Genomic DNA, 21194 nt, shown 5'->3' with positions numbered 1-21194 from the left:
CTGCTCTCATGGAACTTACTGTCTGGCAAAGGAGGCCAACGTTAACTTAAAAAAAATCCCACACATAGACATGTGGTTACAACCAGAGAAGCATGCTATGATAGAAAGGAGCGGAGTGTGTGAGATTCGTCTGGAGTGTCAGGAAAAAACATCCTGAGAAAGTGGTATTTGAGTTAACTTCTGAAGGATGAGCAGGGGTGCTGGGAAGAACACTGACATGCAGAAGCCTCATATACATTGGTTACGTTGGTCTGGAATATGAGAAACAAAAGTAAGAGAAATCATGGCTACCATGTATTGAATATTTACTTAGTGCCTGGCATTGTGTTCAATATTAATTATATACAATGCTTGAGTTCTTTCAGTGACCTTGTCAGTTAAAAATTATTTATCCCCATTTTAGAGTCAGTAAACTAAGGCACAGCTTCAGAAACATGCTCAAGACCAAAACAGTAAGACGCAGAGCTAGGTCTGTGAAACCCCACGCCTGCACACTTAACCATCGGGCTATACCATCTCCCAATATAATGGGCCCTATTAAAAGATGATGCATCAGAATAGATAAGGTTTCCACCAGGTTCACTAGTAAAAGGACAAATATACTTTTAAAAATACTATTATAGTACCCATAGGAATGGCGGAGACACTGTCATAGATACATGTGGTAATAACGAGACAATTACAGTACATGCAACACCCAGAGCCCCAATGATAGCCCAGCCCTAAGCAATCCTATTTTCCATCGCATCGCACACGTGTACCCACCCAACTACCCACCAGAGATGAGTGAAACAGGAGTGGACTTCCAACCCAGAGAGCCTAATCTACAGGCTGCCAATAGCCTTTGAGACAACCCAGCATGGAAAGCTCCACCAAGGCAAACTTGTACAGGTTCAACCACAATTATATTCTCCAAGATATGAACTGGGAAATAGAGGAGTTTAAGACTTGGTATAGAGAGACAGCAGAGTTATTCCAGGAGTGCAGAGATTATTAAAGTTAGAAAACTCTAGTAATGAAGGTGGTTCAAAGATACAAATGTCCAATTATAAGATAAATATCAATACATTCCAGGGATGAGATGTACAGCAAGATGACCATAGTCAACAATACTGTATTGTATATTTGAAAGTTACTAAGATAGTAGACTTTTATAGTTCTCATCACCAGAAAAAAAATTTGTTTGTAACTATGTGAGATGATCAATGTTAACCAAACTTATTGTGATGATCATTTCTCAATATATACAAATATCAAATCCTTATGTTGTACTTACACTTATACAATGTTATATGTCAGTTATATCTCAATAAAACTGGGGTTCAGGGGGAAAACCCTGGTAATGCAACTCACCACATTATAACAGAATAAAGAAAAAAATCTGATTATTTCAATAGATGTAGAAAACGCATTTGATAATATTCAAACACCCCAACCTACACAGGTGATAAATTCCACAGAACTGAATACCCACACACATGCACATACACACATAAGTACAAACAAAATTGAGGAAATGTGAGTAAAATTAGTGCATTGTATCAGTGTCAATATCCTGGTTGTGATCTTACATACAGTTTTCCAAAATGTTACCACTGGGGAAAACTAGGCACTATATACGAGGAATGTCTCCATATCGCATCTTAAAACTGCATGTAAATTTGCACTCGTCTCAGTTAAAAAGTCACTTTAAAAAAAGAGAAGGCAAGAGTTGGAGATGAAGGTAGGGAGAAAGAGAGAAGGAGAGAGAGAAGAAGAGAGGGGGGAGAAAGAAAGTAACGTTAATAACAAAATTTGGTAAGTTTAAAATATATAATAATAATTTTATTAAAAAATACCATTGCCATTCCATCCTTCTAATGTTTCAGTATAGCCTTATAAAATATTTTAAGCTCCAAATTTTTGCATCTTGAGAAGATCCCAAGCTTTCCAAAGACGCCAACCACATGCTAATCTGATGACTGTGATACTAGCATACATGACATGGGGTCAAGGATATCATATAGTTTACAATGCCTACAATCAAAAGCTGTGTCCTGACATAGAGAACAGAAATGTGGTTGCCAAGGGGGAAGGGGGTTGGGGAGGGATGGAGTGGGAGTTTGGGGTTAGCAGATGCAAACTAGTATATATAGGATGGATAAACAACAAGGTCCTACTGTAGAGCACAGGGAACTATATTCAATATCCTGTGATAAACCACAAAGGAAAAGAATATGAGAAAGAAAGTATATATATGAATAACTGAATCACTTTGCTGTACAGCAGAAATGAACACAACATTGTAAATCAGCTATACTTCAATTAAGAAAAAACCTGTGTCCAGATCCTTTCCTAATCTACATTATGTGAATCTTTATGTTTTCTGTGCTATTTTTGTTTCAGTTATCCTAATAAAGGGTATCATTTTGCCAGAACAGAACCTCACCAACAAATAAAAACAAATAAAAGAGAACTTCCACATCTAATAAAGACTCTTTCCCCAAAACCCCACAGTAAACATCACACTTAAATGGTGATGTGAACAGATGTGAAATCTGTTACGTGCTGTTCACTTTAAATTTCAGAACAAGGCAAGGATGCCCACTACCGCTACTAACATTCAATACTGTATTGGGATCCTAGTCAGTATCATTAAAAGTTTTAATTTAATTAATTATACTTAATTTAATAGACAATGTAATTAAATATCTCTTAATTAAGCATACTTAAAAGAAGAACTGAAAAGAAACAAAATTGTCACTGTTCACAGGTCTTGTGGTTGTTTAGAAAATGCATGGTAAAACTTGAATAGAGTCCACCAACGTTGCTGGATTTGAGATCCAGTAGCGAGGACTGAAGAGCTCACGATGGGTGTCACTAGCAGAAATTCCAAGTAGATGAGACAACGCATTAGTACAAACAAGAGAAGCAGCAAGAATGAGGAGAGAGCTGAGGCTTAGGGTGAAGACCACCGAGTCTCGTTACTCCGCTCCAGCATCTCCCGCTGCCGGAAATCAAGCTCTAGCCTCCGTGAGGCCCCGTATCTCCCTCTTCCACGATACTCACCACAACCACCTGTCTAAACTAACCTGATAAACAGCTGCAGTGGCATTCAAAAGAGCACAGCTAAAACACACGTAACTACGAAAGACAGAATAAGTCATTATGAGGAGCTCCAACTTCTACATTACCATTTTTATTTATGTATAAAATCCGTTTTAATGATCCCACCATCAGAGGGAAGCGATATTGTAGTCTACAGCTACAAATAATCTCTAAAGCAGCAGTATTTGATTTGGAATGTATTACGGATCTTTGTAGTAGCTACACCTTCCAGGGAGATTTTGCCTAGACTACCATTAAAATAAGATTTAACATTCTGAACACAGGATAACTAATGACCAAGAAGATGTACCTGATAGTGCAATGCAATGCCAACTTTTGCCCACTAAGTATCATCATGTTGGACGACCTGTACTGAAATACTTGAACTTCAACAACCTTAGGAAAGGGGTTAGACAAAATGACACCATTTCTGAGTTTTTAAACCAGAAAATTAATATGAACCCAGTAAAGTAAAGCAACATACAGTGGCATACGTAAAAGACTTGGATGCTTTCAATATTGACACAGGCCACCTCTGGCAGAACTACTGAAGAGAACTACAATGTCCTTTGTGTCCTTTCGCATTCCTGAGGCAAAAGATTCGGATGATGACAATACTATCATAGGTTTCTGCAAACTTGGGCTCTACTTCTTTAATAATTAAGAACACCCTGTCCAACAGGACAGCCACTGGCCACTTACCGCTACTGAGCACCTGAACTGAATTAAGATACTCTGTAAGGGTAAAATACACACTGGATTTCAAAGACTTCATACAAGAAAAAAATATATACAATCTCAGTCTTAATTTTACATTGATTAAATGTTGAAATGATTTTTTTCTATTTAAGTGAAATCAAATGTATTATTAAAATTAATTTCATCTGTTTTTTTTTAACTTTTTCTAATGTGGCTACTAAAAACTTTTTAATTACATTTGTGGCTCACATTACATATCTAGAAGACAGTGTTAATTTAGAAAGTCAAAAGGTATTTTAAATGATACGTGTATAATATATAAATCGCATTTAAGACATTAATACACGTTTATAAGACCCTTTGTATGTCGTTTAGTAGCAAATTCCTATAAAGACAGGCATGATCTTATGACAATAGTACAAAAGAGGCACCATTCGTTGAGTTCCAACTTCTTGACCAGACAGTGCTAAAGACTTCAGCTAGATTATCTGTAACCCTCCCATCCTCATCTGAATGAGGGAGACTGAGGAATCTGCCCCAGATCACACAGCTAGATGTCCCTCTACTTAATCCTGAGCCTGGCCTGAGCTCCTGACTCCAGTCCACTCTTGGAAGAGGCATGAGTAACAACCTCACTAATGGTGTGCGACACTCTGGAATACTTCAGTAGGGAACAGCCTGCAGCAGAAGGAGGCGACAACATGGCCACAAAAGAGAGAAGCAGACTGGCCACGAAGCTAAGACAGATTGCCAAAAGAAGGAGCCTTCTAAAATCCAAAATACCTTCCTCACCAAGCTCTGGAAAAATCAGGCATGCAAAACTTTGGCAATCCTTCATCCATCTTCTCCCCCAACATGCTCCTAGCAGAATAGGTGATGGAAGTCTCCAGATCTCTGCTCAGCATGACCACAAGTACCCACAGAAAGCAATTTCCCTTCCTTCAGCAGCTGGCAAAGTGTAAGTGAAGCGTGGGGTGATGGGCGCCTGGTGGGGAGGAGGGAGGAGAGCTGGCCAGAAAAAAAAAAACAAAACACAGGAAGCAACAGTGACATTCAGACGAGAACCTAGGAATGGTTCAGAACAGGACACTTTATCACACCTGATTTAATTTGAAGACTGTTTTCAGGATGCGAAGGTCTAGACTCAAAATCAGTTACTTACGTAATCCTCCTCCCTGAGCCCTTGCTTCTCAACAGAACTTTTCACCTCCATGGAAAACTTCTCAAACTCAGGTTTCACTGTCCTCAGTAGAGTGATTGTTTGGAGGGATGAGTACGCTTGCTTAGCTTCAAAGTCGTGTTTGTCTCCTCTCTTCCATGAGCCATCTCCTAAGGGAGAAGTAAAAACATTTATAATTCCAAGCCAGTCACCATAAAGGGGCCATTCTCCCTTTTCAACTGCGAAGTGTCTCTACATGTTTCGTTTGGTGGCTGGGGCAGGAGGTATTGTCACAGTTTTGCATTTGGATAGAAAGTGACAATGTCAAGATCCTCAAAGGAGAAGACCACGTGTTCCTTTGAAATGTGAGGCAGAAACAAAAGCACTGTTGGGTTAATTGCCTTATGATAACCCTGTAACTAATTTTCAGCCCCCAAGAATTGCAGCACTGCAGGAGTAAGCAATAGGTCTATTCCTTTCCATTCACACTTAGTTTTTAATATTTTTTAATCAACTGTGGAGGTCAACCAAGATGTTACTGTGCTACAGTAAACCCGACACTACGTAGATGTGGAAGGCAGGGATGGCTACATACGACAGCACGAGTATTATAAAGTTGTTGCTAAAAGGAAAAGGTTTGAGGGCTTCCCTGGTGATGCAGTGGTTGAGAGTCCGACTGCCGATGCAGGGGACACGGGTTCGTGCCCCGGTCTGGGAAGATCCCACATGCCGCGGAGCGGCTGGGCCTGTGAGCCATGGCTGCTTAGCCTGCGCATCCGGAGCCTGTGCTCCGCAACGGGAGAGGCCCCAACAGTGAGAGGCCCGTGTACGGCCAAAAAAAAAAAAAAAGGTAACAGATTATTGATATTTCTTGAAATGTTTCTCGAATCTCTTCAGAGTGAAAAGTAGCTTAGGTGAACTTGAGGATTTATATCTCTCTAGTGCTGGCAACATCAAAAAGATTATTTATTGGACAAGTCGATCTGTGCATCAATAGTAATAAAATAAAAATTGCTAACATTTATTGAGTGTATATATATATATATATATATATATATTATAATAAAAGCTTAGTTATTGAACACTTTATAAACTCATTTAATCCTCACAAGATCCCGTGACTTTTATCCTCTCTATTTTACAGATGAGGAAACTGAGGCATTCAGAAGCTGGGTACCCCGCTGCTTCACGGCTCTCCCTTTCACAAAAGCAAAGGCAAATTACATAGATAAGAATCATTCCTCTTCTCTTTATTATTTCATTTTTGAGAAAACATGTGGCTTGCAGGACCCCAAAAAGAAACATGGACCTCTAACTTTTGACCATAATAATAATAATTCTGTGAATTATCATTATGATTTCTTGAGATCTCTGCAAATACAACAAGGCATTCAACCAGCTGGAGTCCAAACAAATGGAGTCATTTGTTTGCCCTGAGCCCAGAGTCCAGTGCAGATGCCCAGAGCCCAGCGGCTAAGAGAAGATGCTTCTGGAATGTGCAGCCAGGGCTCCATGGCCCTTGCTCTACTCTTACAGAAAAAGTTCAGTTAGGAGCTGGTGGTTTTGGAATTTCTATCATAGCTTAAATCAGACAAACATGGATTAACTGAACGTGCAAGTTTCTGTGACAGCCAGCACGGTGGGCACCATAAATGTTTTGAACAGTCTCCACCACTTCAAGAGGGGGATTTAGAGATGGGCATGTAAACACCTGAAGTCATTACAGGGTAACGGTTAGCTTACTATGCGGGGCGAGCGGTGGTACATGGAAACCACGCAGAGTACAGAGGAAGAAGTAACCAGCTCCAAAGAGGGAAATTTCATGCCAGGAGGAGGCATCAGCCTGGCCCTAAATGTGTGAATAGGATTTTAATAAGAGGAGAAGGGGATGGAAAAGCATGCTTGGCAGAATCTACGGCACGGGCAGAGGTGCAAATGTGTATGACATCCAGTGGGCAGCTGGGAACCTCTGTCTGGAGCATGAGAAAAGGCAGAGACAAAGAATTTGTTTGTGGAGGCATCTGTTTAATCCTAGTCCTAAAAATAGCAGCCATTTATTAATTGCTTAGTATGTGCCAGGGAGCTGTTAAAAGATAAATAAGACAGAGTCAAGGACAGAATTCATTAAGGGCTCGATCCATTCGCAATGAGCACAAGAGTAAATTTCAAGCCACTGAACAAAACTTGATGAAGTCCTCCTCCTCCACTATGAAACCTCCCAAACCCCAGGGAGGCCACAGCTATGCCGGCGCTTGCTCAGAGGGCAAGTGAGCTGTGTGGCACTGTCATCGGCCAGGGCCAACCCCTCTGGGTGCTCAAGACATGGATAACGTGGCCTTTTGTCAAGGGGCCAAATCCATTTGCCAGCAAGACCCCAAATTCTAAGAATGTCCATCTTCAACCCGTGAAGGAACCCATTTCTTCTAGGTGTGCGATCCACATGTATTGATTCTTTTTTAATTGACTCGAGGTATCAAGAATCAGCAGGAATGGTGTTTCTTAGGCAAAGAGGGTCAGAGTTTCTCGGCTTTGGGGAAGAGAACCCTCCGGGCACAAGAAAGGAAATAACCCTATAGGGTATTATGCTGTGTAATTCACATAGAACTGGAAACAGCAACTATCTTAGTTACTAATATGGAAAAAACTTTTTTTTTTAATCTTGAAAGAAGTGAAATATAGTACAATAAATCTGTCTACCACAATCTAAAAGGTAATGATCTTGGGGTTTCGTTTTCTAGAAAAAAAGAAGGGACTTCCCTGGCGGTCCAGTGGTCAGGGGGCATGGGTTTGAATCCCTGGTCGAGGAACTAAGATCCCACACTACCGTGTGGCACGGCCAAAAAATAAAAACAAACAAAAATTTTAAAAAAGAAAGAAAGAAGAATGGAAACAAAAGTGCTTAGTAAATGTAAGCCAAACTAAATAGGTATCTAGTCACAACCATAACCAATACTATGACTTCCTGCTTTGTGTGTGTTTCTTATTGTACTGTGTCAGTAACCTCTCGGGGCCACTGAACCCTAGGAAAAGCAGAGGTTGGCTTGGCATGATACCCCATCAGTGGGGACAAGTTTAATTCAGCAGACACTGGGTGCCTCTGGAGATTTACAAGCGGAACAGAAGAATGACACGATCAGACTCATGCCTTGGGAAATAGCAATGGATTAGACTGGGGAGACACTGAGCGTTCACAGCCACAGTAATCCAGGCAAGGGGTTACCAGAGGTTATATGTGGGAAGTCACACCCCCCAAAAAATTGAACATGGCTCTCCGGATGGTTAGAATTACAGGCATCTTTTCTTTTCTTTTCTTTTTTTATGTGTTTTTCTGACTTTAGCAAATTTTCAGCAGTATATTTACTGCTTTTATAATCATAAAAAGAGGGAGGGCCCTTGAGAATGAATGCAGAGGGCTGTGCAAGAGGAATCTGAAGACTCTACAAGAGTGAGGGAGTGAACGACAGCCGAGAGGGACGCGCGTCACCAGTGATGCCAGAGAGGAAAAGCAAATGGTTGTCAGAAGAAATAGCAGAGCCAGAGGGAGGAGGAGGGGTTACGTGGACACGGAAATGACAGTGATTTCAGTTAGGGTCACGGTCAATCCAAGGTGACTGACTACAGAGCACCCAAGTGGCAGCACCAGGCTGGGGTTGGAAAGAGGGGTCTGAAGCCAGCAAGAGAAGTGAGGGCTAGAGAGAATGCTGGCTGTCACATCCATATGTCTTATACTTAGTACCCAGAAGCAGAGGGCGGGGGGTGAGCACACACACTTTGGCGACGCTGTTTTTAGTGGGCAAAGGACTAAAAGGAGACAGAAGAGCTAAGAGAAAGCCCGAAGAATGCTGTGCCACCAAAGCTAAGAAAAACAGGGTTTCCGGAAAGAAATAGACGGAAACAATACGGCAAGGACTAGAGCTGTATATAGCTCTACTATAGCAGCCACTAGCTCCATGGGTGACCGCTTACATTTCAATTACTCAAGATTAAATAAAATTAAAATTTCAGTTTCTCACTCGCACTGGCCACATTTTAAATGTGCGATCGTCACATGTGGCCAGTGGCTCCTGTACTGGGCAACACAGAGTAGGACACAGCCAGCATCATAGAAAGTTCCCCTGGACAGCACTGCTTTAGAGGCATGTAGGCACGGTCTGCACTAAGGCTGATGGCTTTGGTGTTGAGAAGGTCAGCGGTGACCTAACACTCTCAGAGGAGTAGTGGGTCTTGTTGTCATACTCTTACAATGGTCCTGAACAAGGGATTAAGAAGAGGAGAAAGAAGTCGGCTAATGAGAAGTAGGGCAGAGAAGGTGATGCTTGCAGTTGCTTCAGGAATAAGGGAAAGTGAATTTGCTTTCTTTGTTTGGTTTGGTTTTAAACATCATAGAGCCCCAAGCTTGCATTTAGAGTGAGAAGGGTACAGAATATTTGTGAAAGAGGAAATAACCTGTTCAGCACCAAGCCCTGTGCTTGGCAATCCTGCGGCCAGGGAGCTGGTGAGAGCCGGCAGTACTGGGATAACTGTGTCATCCTGTAGCTCTCAGTACTTACCAAGGATCCAGCACATAGAAAGCCTTCGGTAAATGTGCGCTGAATGACGGAGCTGAGACATCACAGACTACATCCAAAAAATGATGCCTGGAGTACACCTGGGCTGGCTGCAGAATACATGGCTCTTGCCCTCTGGAAGCCAATTAAGTGAGACAAAAGGATTGGCCACCCTGCCTCACCCCAACCTCTCCAAATACCCAGGAGTTACCTGCTTGCCTTGAGCGAGGCTGGTCCAGATTCTCCCATCAGTGATAACAGCACCACTTACTGAGCGATGCCATTGTGAATGGCTTTGCCTGGAGCATTTCATTTTTTAATCCTAATGAAAACTCTATGAGGAATATTTAAGTATGATCCCCATCTTACAGATAAGGAAACTGAGGCTCAAGGAGATTAACATGCCCGAAGTCACTTGGTTAATAAGTAGAAGCAGGATTCAAACGCAAGCCAGCCTCCAAACTCCAGTGCGGTGCCTGCTCTTCATTCATCTCATCAAAGTTTGGTGTGTTCTAAGATTTAAAACTTCAAATTCAGTGGAGGACAAGAATGTTAAAAATAAAAGTAACAGAGGAAGAAAGATCAGAGGAAGAAGTGTCTAAACGTGGTTTAACAACTCTTACAGTTGAAAGACTGTGTGAGAATTCCTTCTCTTTTCTCATTACCCTAAACTGACTATAACAGGAATATATCACTTTAATAGCAAAATATAAATCCAACCCTTCCCCAGTTTTTCTGCCATTTTTCTACTTTTAGCGAGTCAAGTAATTTATGTGCATGACCAGCCCTGGAATTCTCCCATCCTCACCTTACTGAGTGCCTCTGTGTTCTCAGGAAGTCAGGAAAGCTCTACAATAACCTTACAGTCCCAGACAAGATCGCGCAAATGACTTTCCACCTAACTTACATCCAAAGAACATAATGCCAGAGAATGAAAATGCCAACAGGTGCTATTCAAAACCCTGCAGCGCAATATATATCATCTTCACTCTGGATTTTTTTTAAACCTATCCTTTCAATCTTATTTTCCATCACTTGAATTCCCTCATAATATATTCAGAACTCCTGTAACAATATAATTGGGGCAGATCTGAGAATTTTTCTGAGTGCTCACCAAGACAATCTAATAATCAGTAAATATGGACACACTATCAATATGTTTTCTTAAAAAACCAATCTCAAGTATTATTTAAAACAGAGCCTTTTTCTAGAACTGGTGTAGACTTTGATGTGAGGAAGCACAGGGAGAGGAGGATGTTGGAGAACTTTTCAGGATAATATATCTGACTCTTAGAGTGTAAAAATCTCAGAGAAAGTCCTTTATGAGCAACAGACACCAGAACCTTGGTCTAGGTCACTGTGCCCGCCATAAGATTCTATTTACTGCTTCTACTCTGAAGAGGAAAAGTGCTTCAGGGTCTGCGGCAAACCTCCCTACATCCATTCTCCCATCCATTCTCTCTGTTACTCCCTTAGTAACAGATTCTTGAATTGATGTGGGGTAGCAGTGAGCCCAGCTAAAAGCACACATTTCCTGGCCCCCCTCCCAACCACGGGTAGCAAATGATACGTAAGCGAAAGTTAATGAGTGGGGCTTCGAGAGAGCCCTTCAAACAGAACTGAGTCAACTGAAAAGGATCTCTTTTTGCCTCTCATCTTTCCCCTTCTGTCTTGCCTAGAATTAAGACACAATCCCTGGAATCCTAGCCACTACCTCATGATCTTGAGGATGGATGCCATTCACTAGGATTGAGGGAGCAGAAAACAAGAAGCAGCTTGGGTCCCTGATGACATTATGGAACCATCATTCTGCCCCGGACTGCCCACCTCTGCACTTCTTACAGTTGAGAGAATAAACCTCTACATTTGTTTAAATTACTATAGCTGGAAGTCTTGGTTATTTGCAGGCAGATATAATTCCTAATGCACCCAGGTCCTTAGGATGTACTAGATAAAAGTTGACTAATTTGGTAACAAAAAAATGTATGGCCTAGGGCTTCCCTGGTGGTGCAGTAGTTGAGAGTCCGCCTGCCGATGCAGGGGACACGGGTTTGTGCCCCGGTCCGGGAAGATGCCACATGCCGCAGAGAGGCTGGGCCCGTGAGCCATGGCCGCTGAGCCTGCGCGTCCGGAGCCTGTGCTCCGCAACGGGAGAGGCCACGACAGTGAGAGGCCCACATACCACAAAAAAAAAAAAAAAAAAAAGTATGGCCTAAATCAAGCTATATAACTGCACCACAAGAAAATGTACAAACTTAACTTATCACTTTTAAAGTACTATATGTAATGGTCAAAGTAAACTAAAATTAATAGTAAATATAATGAACATTTACTAAACACTCATCATGTTCCAAGAAGTTTTCTGTTTCTCTCACATACACCACCTCATTTATTACTCAGCCTGATGCCATGAGATAAGTACTATTATTATCATTAGAAGAAACTAACACTTGCAGGGGAAGGGCAGGGTTATGTCAGTTTGCCAAGAGCTAGTACATGGCACAGACTCTCAGGCAGGCTGACAGCCGAGCGCAAAGCCTAAGCAACCAGGCTGTAAAAGGGAAAAGAAAGGGGATATAATCAGAAAAACCCTGACACCACAGAAATACAAAGGATCATGAGACACTACTATAAGCAACTGTATGCCAATAAAATGGACAACATGGAAGAAATGGACAAATTCTAAGAAAGGTACAATCTCCCAAGACTGAACCAGGAAGAACAGAAATATGACCAGACCAGTCACAAGCACTGAAATTGAAACTGTTATTTAAAAACTCCCAACAAACAAAAGCCCAGAACCTGATGGCTTCACAGGCGAATTCTATCAAATATTTAAAGAAGAGCTAATACCTATCCTTCTGAAACTGTTCCAAAATATTGCAGGGGAAGAAAAACTCCCAAACTCATTCTATGAGCTCACCATCACCCTGATACCAAAACCAGACAAAAATGTCACAAAAAAAGAAAATTACAGGCCAATATCACTGATGAACATAGATGCAAAAATCCTCAACAAAATACTAGCCATCTGAATCCAACAATACATTAAAAGAATCATATACCATGATCAAGTGGGATTTATCCCAGGGATGCAAGGATTTTTCAAAATCCACAAATCAATCAGTGTGATACACCACATCAACAAATTGAAGAATAAAAACCATATGAGCATCGCAATAGATGCAGAAAAAGTTTTTGACAAAATTCAACACCCATTTATGATAAAAACTCTATAGAAAGCGGGCACAGAGGGAATACACCTCAACATAATAAAGGCCATATATGACAAAACTACAGCTAATATCATACTCAATGGAGAAAAGCTGAAAGCATTTCCTCTAAGATCAGGAACAAGACAAGGATGTTCACTCTTGCCACTTTCATTCAACATAATTTTGGAAGTCCTAGCTATGGCAATCAGAGAAGAAAAAGAAATAAAAGGAATCCAAATTGGAAAAGAAAAGTTAAACTGTCACTGTTTGCAGATGACATGATACTATACGTAGAAAATCCCAAAGATGGTACTAGAAAACTACTAGAGCTCATCAATGAATTTGGTAAAGTTGCAGGTTACAAAATTAATTAATAAACAGAAATCTGTTGCATTCCTATACACTAACAACAAAAGATCAGAAAGAGAAATTCAAGAAACAATCCCACTTACCATCACATCAAAAAGAATAAAATACTTAGGAATAAACCTACCTAAGGTGACAAAAGACCTGCACTCTGAAAACTATAAGATGCTGATGAAAGAAATCAAAGAAGACACAAACAGATGGAAAGATATACCATGTTCTTGGATTGGAAGAATCCATACTGTCAAAATGATGATACTACCCAAGGGAGTCTGCAGATTCAATGCAATCCCTATCAAATTACCAATGGCATTTTTCACAGAACTAGAACAAAAAAATCTGAAAATGTTTATGGAGACACAAAAGACCCTGAATAGCTAAAGCAATCTTGAGAAAGAAAATGGAGCTGGAGGAATCAGGCTTCCTCACTTCAGACTATATTACAAAGCTATAGTCATCAAAACAGTATGGTACTGGGCTTCCCTGGTGGCACAGTCGTTAAGAATCTGCCTGCCAATACAGGGGACATGGGTTCGAGCCCTGGTCTGGGAAGATCCCACATACCGTGGAGCAACTAAGCCCATGCGCCACAACTACTGAGCCTGTGCTCTATAGCCTGCAAGTCACAACTACTGAGCCCGTGAGCCTAGAGCCCATGCTCCACAACAAAAGAAGCCACCACGATCAGAAACCTGCACACTGCAACGAAGAGTAGCCCCAACTCACCGCAACTAGAGAAAGCCCACGCACAGCAACGAAGAACCAATGCAGCCAAAAATAAATAATTTTTTTTAAAAAAACAGTATGGTACTGGCACAAAAATAGAAATATAGATCAATGGCATAGGATAGAAAGCCCAGAAATAAACCCACACTCCTATGGTCTATTAATCTACAACAAAGAAGTCAAGACTATACAATGGGGTAAAGACAGTCTCTTTAATAAATGGTGCTGGAAAAACTGGACAGCTACATGTAAAAAAATGAAATTAGAACACTCTTTAACACCATACACAAAAATAAGCTCAAAATGGATTAAAGACCTAAATGTAAGACTGAACACTATAAAACTCTTAGAGAAAACATAGGCAGAACACTCTCTGACATAAACTGCAGCAAGATTTTTTCTGATCTGTCTCCCAGAGTCATGGAAATAAAAACAAAAATAAACAAATGGGACCTAATTTAACTCAAAAACTTTTGCACAGCAAAGGAAACCATAAATAAAACAAAAAGACAACCCACAGATTGGGAGAAAATATTTGCAAATGATGTGACCAACAAGGGATTAGTCTCCAAAATTTACAAACAGCTCAAGTGGCTTAATAGCATCAAAACAAACAACCCAATCAAAACATGGGCAGAAGACCTAAATAGACATTTCTCCAAAGAAGACATATAGATGGCCAAGAGGCACATGAAAAGACGTTCAACATCGCTAATTACTAGAGAAATGCAAATCAAAACTACAGTGAGATATCACCTCACACCAGTCAAAACAGCTATCATCAAAAAATCTACATGCTGGAGAGTGCGTGAAGAGAAGGGAGCCCTCCCACACCGTTGGTGGGAATGTAAATTGGTACAGCCACTGTGGAGAACAGTATGGAGGTTCCTTAAAAAACTAAAAGTAGGACTACCATATGATCCCTCTATCCCACTCCTGGGCACATATACAGAGAAAAACATGGTCTGAAAGGATACATGCACTCCAATGTTCATTGCAGCACTGTTTACAATAGCCAAGACATGGAAGCAACCTAAATGTCCATCGACAGAGGAATGGATAAAGAAGATATGGCCCATATATACAATGGCATATTACTCATTCATTAAAAAGGATGAAATAATACCATTTGCGGCAACATGGGTGGACCTAGAGATTGTCATACTGAGTGAAGTAAGTCAGACAGAGAAAGAGAAATATCATATGATATCGCTTATATGCAGAATCTAAAAAGAAATGATACAAATGAACTTATTTACAAAACAGAAACAGACTCACAGACTTAGAGGACGAACTCATGGTTACCAGAAAGAAAGGGTGGGGGGAAGGGATAGTTACCGAGTTTGGGATTGACATGCACACACCACTATATTTAAAATGTATAACCAACAAGGACCTACTGTATAGCACAGGGAACTCTGCTCAATATTATGTAACAACCTAAATGGGAAAAGAATTTGAAAAAAATAGGCACATGTATATGTATAACTGAATCACTTTGCTGTGTACCTGAAATTATCATAACATTGTTAATCAACTATACTGCAATATAAAGTAAAAAGTTTTAAAAAATAAAATAAATAAATTTTTAAAAATTTGAAAAAAGAAAAACCAAGGATTTGGTAGATTGTATCAGAGCACATTGTATAACTCCATGCAATTCAGTTTTCAAGAAGCAGAAAAACTGAACTAATGGAAAATAAGTTTTAAAAAGTTGTCCCAAAAATCACCAACAATAAGTCATACATACATAAAGCCAATAATAAGTCATATACATATGTATATACATATACATGACTTCTTATGCACTTGTATTTTGCACTAGGAAGGATACAGCACCACTTTTGTAGTATTCTTGCCAAAAATGTGTAAACTCAACTTATCATTTGAAAACACCTGATAAATCCAAATTGAGAGACATTCTACAAAATAACAGACTTATCCAAAGTGTCAGGTCATAAATAACAAGGAAAGGTTGAAGAACTATCACAGACTGGAGAAGATTAAGAAGACACAACTGGGCTTCCCTGGTGGTGCGGTGGTTGAGAGTCCGCCTGCCCATGCAGGGGACGTGGGTTCGTGCCCCGGTCCGGGAGGATCCCACATGCCGCGGAGCGGCTGGGCCCGTGAGCCATGGCCGCTGGGCCTGCGCGTCCAGAGCCTGTGCTCCGCAACGGGAGAGGCCACAACAGTGAGAGGCCCACGTACCGCAAAACAAACAAACAAACAAACAAAAAGAAGACACACAACTAAATAGATTGGATCCTGGAACAGAAAAAGAGCATTAGGAGGAAACGTAGTAAATTTCAAATAAAGCCTGTAGTTTAGTCAGTAGTATTGTACTAATGTTAATTTTCTTATTTTGATAATTGTACTATGCCCATTTAAATTGTTAACATTAGAGGAATCTGGGTAAAAGGTATACACAAACTCTATTTTTTTTAAAGTTCTCTGTACATCTAAAATTATTTCAAAATAGATTTGTTTTTTAATTTTCCAAAAATTACCTCTGAAAAGAAGTTAGGTCCAGATAGAGAGTTGAATTGTTTCAAGGAATATTCTTATGGTATATAAACTGTTCTAGAGCATAAAAACAATGGAAAGTGTCCCAATTAATTTTATAAAGCTAATATTAACCTGATATTAAAATCTGACAATACCACCTGAATGCAAGAAAACTGTCTAATCTCATGAGTATAGATTCAAAAATCGTAAGTAAAACACTAAAAAGTTAAAATCAGCAATACATCTAAAAAAATCATGACAAACTATGCTTACTTCCAAGAATACAATAATGGCTCAATACTAGGAAGTTTATTAAGAGTACAGATAAAATATATATATAAAATATATTTGATAGCACTCACTTCCAATTTTTAAAACCACTTCATAAACTAAAGAACATTTTAACATCTACTTCTGACAAGATACTAGAAATTAAGTATCACCATTGTTATATAATATTATTCTAGAGGCTACTGCCAATGCAGTAAGAAAAGAAAGATAAATATAACACTCAACTATCAAAATGGAGGCATAACTACTGTTATTATTTGAAAGTGATTAAGAAAATCTATTAGAACAGAGGATTTAATATGTGGAATTCTTGTTTTCTACATAACAACTACAGTTACAAAATGTAATAGGAAAAGATCATGAACATAATAAAAACCAAAAAACATAAAATGTCTAAGAATGAACTCAGCAAGAATGGTGCAGAATTCAAATAAAGAAAACTGCAAAACTCTGCTTATGGACATAAAAAGAAATTCAAATAAATAAAATAATTTAAAAGTTAGATGATACAGGGTTGACAGAGATACAGGAAAACAAAATATCTCATACACCGTTGCAAAAATGTAAATTGGCAAACCTCTTTAGAGGACAACTTTGGCAATATCTATCAAAATTTAAATGCATGTAACATTTGACCCAGAATTCTACTTCTAGAAGCTTGTCTTACAGATTACACACACATACCTACGTGTGTATGTATGTGCACACATGAATGCACATGGCAAGGCAACTCAATATAGCATTGCTCTTACAGCAAAAAGCTGGAAACAACATAAATATTAAAAAACAAAAGACTGATTAAGAAAGATGGCATATCAGCATTATAAAATACTATGTATCCATACTATAGATAGTATGATCATTTTATTGAAAAATTTTCATAAATATATAATTTTTAATAAAATAGACAAGACGGACATCTAAATATTATCAATGTACCTTTATCTGCATGGCAGAGTTTCAGTAACTTATTTTCTTCCCTATGCTTTTCTATGTTTCTCAAATTTTCTATAATACTTGTGTATTGTAATGAGCAGGGAAAAGTAATGCAAGCTCTATCCGTGGATGAAAGGAATTCCAGTACCTAATTTGTACCTGCTCACTTATAACATGCATTCACATGCATTGCGCCAAAATGCTATGCTTGCAGTAGCCAACTTGCAAAACTCAGAATAAATTTTTTTCATTTTTCACCAGTCTCTACCACTGTCTCGACGAATTCAATACCGTAACCAATGATGTAATTACATTCTGATCTTGGGTCAAGAAGCAAAACTGCCACTCTGCTTGTGTAAAGATAGGGGGAAAGACAGTGATGGGAGCAAGCAAGGGAAAACTGGGTGTTTATCCTGCAAGCCTCAAATCTTCAATTTTATCCGCTACAGGAAGAGAGGTTACTTTTGCTTCAACAACTTTGCTTTATTCCCGTGAGAAGTGTGATTCATTACGTTTATGCACAATGACCTACTGCTTAAGTAAGCCAGGAGCTTATCAGAGCAGGAAACTGAGGCATATGCTTTAAGGTTTAGATCCCATCTAACTATATCTCGACCATGATAACTGAGAAGTGGAGCTCAGCATGAACATGCTATTCGTGATACACACACTTACAGTTCCCCTGTAACTGCCAATGTGCAGTACTTGAGAAAATGGTCCATAGCCCTACACTGTTTACTTCAGAGAGAGCCCTAACCACATTTGGGGAAAATGTTTTATACCTGCGATCTTGATGACTTCCTAGAACACCCTCCTTCACAGGAACCCTGGGAACTTCCCCAGATCCATTTTAAGGAGTTAAATGCTTTTGATTGTAACTGTTAGTGGCTTCCCAACTTTTTTTTTTTTTTTTGCAGTCACTGGTCTCTCACTGTTGTGGCCTCACCCGTTGCGGAGCACAGGCTCCGGACGCGCAGGCTCAGCGTCCATGGCTCACAGGCCCAGCCGCTCCGCGGCACGCGGGATCCTCCCAGACCAGGGCACAAACCCGTGTCCCCTGCATCGGCAGGCGGACTCTCAACCACTGCGCCACCAGGGAAGCCCAAGCTCCCCAACTTTTTATAAGAGAAGCTAAGAGACAGTAATCTGGAAGGAGGAGGGACTGGGAGTAGCACCTTTCAAAATTTTTTACCTCGATTTACAGTAATGGTTATTTTATTTATTTCACATTGTGGCCCATTACAAATACATGTGTAACATGCATAAATATATACACACAAACATGTAATCATATTCCTAAAATAAAAGTTGTATGAAACCATACATATGCTATGTGTGACACACTTTGACATGTTCTATTCTATTACGTTGATGTGTTCGAGTCTATTCCATGCTACTAAAAATTCTGTCCAAATCTCTCTAAAATTACTCCAGCAGTCCATCATGGTGGCAACCCAAAGTTGGAAATGCACTGGGGAGGGGTCCTCAGGGCCTGGATTTATGATCTTTTGGAGTGCTGGAGTGAGCTATGTTCTCCCCAAGTCCCTTGGCATCACAGGTGGTGGTAACTTTTTGCTCTGAGTTCTCAGAGAAGGAAAGCTTGAGACCTTATGAGAAGTGGGAGTGTTCAGAATCACAAATTTCTAAAACCCTATCTATGGAAATCAAATCTACAGAGATGACTCAAGTTATTGGCCCTGTCTCACAATCCCTTTTTGACACCCTGGCAGTGGGAGGGGAAACCGGAGGCAGAGTTACCGTAGGAAGAGCTGTTGAAGAGCTCGATGTTGAAGAAGGCGTAGTCTCCGCTGGTCATCCCGTGCCTGTGCGCCGCCAGCATGATGCCGCGGATGGTGTCGCTGCTCGCACACATGATCACCACTGCGGGGAGGAACAAACAGACGCGTGAAACGCCCCTGCACGGAGGACGAGGAACAGGGCACGGCTAAAGTCCTAAAGAATCCTCACAAATTATTCATGAATTACAAAGGGCAGAATAATAGCTTGACAGTGGAGAAAGCTATCCATCGCCACCATAACAAAGTGATGGACATCAACATCACCCACCATGGGAGCAGACTCAGGAGTCCCCTAGTGTAACACACTCCGGGCCCCAAACCTCACAGTGGGCGACCTGAATCTAATCAGAAGGAAGCCGCTGCAAACCCAGCTTGGGGGACAGTGTATAGAATAGCGGACCCGCGCCCTTCAAAGTGGTCACTTTCATGAAAAACAAAGATGGCCTGAGGAAATGTTCTAGACTAAAAGAGACTTAGAGAAACAGAAAGCTGACTGCAGTGTGTGGTCCTGGATTGGATCCTGGACCTTAGAAAAATAATAATAAAAGTTTTTCTATAAAGAGCATTATTGGGACAACTGGAGAAATTTGAATAAGGTCTGTAAATTGGATAATAGTATTGTGTTTGTGTTAAAGTTCTTGCTTTTCATAATTCTACTGTGGTTATATGAGTGAATGTCCTTGTTCTTAGGAAACACACACTTCAGTTTTCAGGGGTAAAAGAGCATGATAGCTCTATTTACTCTCAAATGGTTCATAAAAAGATAGTAATATTTGTGCATGTATATGTACATGTGTATATATTTGGAGGGGCAAGGGAGGGAAGGGGGAGATCAGAATGACAAAGCATACCAGCAGAATGCTAACCATTGGTGAAAATCTGGCTGAAGGCTATAGGAGGTGCTTTATACGTTCTTACATCTTTTCCAAACATACACAATTGTTTCAGAATGAATTCCTTTAAAAAAATACTTCAAATAAATTACCAGATTTGCCCAATATAAGCTAGTGAGGCTTGTCAACTGCTTTTTATGCTTTTACTAGCAATAGTAAACCTACTTTCCTGAGAAAGCTTTCATTTGGCAAATCAGAGGATGCAGCCAGTGCTACAGGCTTTCTGCAGTCTGAATGTAGAACCCTTTTTCTCAAGCCGTCTCAACATATATAGGAAATAGTTACCGAGATTCCAGGTCCCTCCCCATGTGCTCTCAGTTCACAACCACACTGTCAGAGCTGAGAGGCTTTAAGCAGCTGCAGAAGAGCAGAATAGTATTGTCTGCCACGTAAGAGCTGCAACGGACGAGAGGGAAGTGGGGACCTGGCCTTCATCCAGTTATTTTGATCACTGTTGATGGCCCCTGGCCCCCAAGACAGTGCCCGCTGTGCTTTTCTGCACACATGGAGGAGAGGAGAAGCCTGGGTGCCATAACCACATTATCGCCATGCGTGCCAGCCCTGCAGGTTGTGTATGTTCTTTGTAAAAGCATGGGTGCTGAAAGATGCAGAACAAACTTCAGGCTGTGCCAAAGCCTCCTTGGCAGCCTGCGCGAAGGGCCAGGCTCTTGTTGACATTTCGTTTACTGCACAGGTTAATTCAGAGTGTTAGATCATGACTCTGACATTTCTTACGACAAAAGGGCTCAGGCGACAGGCTCAAAGTCTGCAGAACAAGTTTTTAAAACAATACAAAACTCCGATAGATTTATAACTGTGGGAGTAGGTGTTGTTTGTGCCTGGAAATATAGTTATATATTTGGGATGAATAGTCAAATTTCAAGATGTTTCAGTAAGGAAGCTTTTGAAGAAACTTCTCATTACTCACTGTGATCTAGACACTTGTTTTAGCTCCGATTTGATTCTAGTCC

General features: G+C 40.4%; 1 protein-coding gene across 1 annotated transcript in view; it reads right to left on the bottom strand.

Annotated features, from left to right (window-relative positions):
* The window catches only part of NPR3 (natriuretic peptide receptor 3), a 69229-nt gene that overhangs the window by 39623 nt on the left and 8412 nt on the right, over positions 1-21194 (bottom strand). The window contains exons 2-3 of the mRNA XM_089908742.1: positions 19290-19412; positions 4949-5115 (exon numbers count right to left, since the gene is read on the bottom strand). Of these exons, the coding sequence (XP_089764868.1) occupies positions 4949-5115; positions 19290-19412 (290 nt within the window). The remainder of the gene's footprint in view (positions 1-4948; positions 5116-19289; positions 19413-21194) is intronic.

The sequence above is a fragment of the Delphinapterus leucas genome, chromosome 3 (genome assembly GCF_059928025.1).
Source record: "Delphinapterus leucas isolate spDelLeu-1000000601 "Yukka" chromosome 3, BTC_Dleu_Yukka2, whole genome shotgun sequence".
NCBI lineage: Eukaryota > Metazoa > Chordata > Mammalia > Artiodactyla > Monodontidae > Delphinapterus > Delphinapterus leucas.
This window is presented reverse-complemented; position numbering and strand designations above follow the sequence as displayed.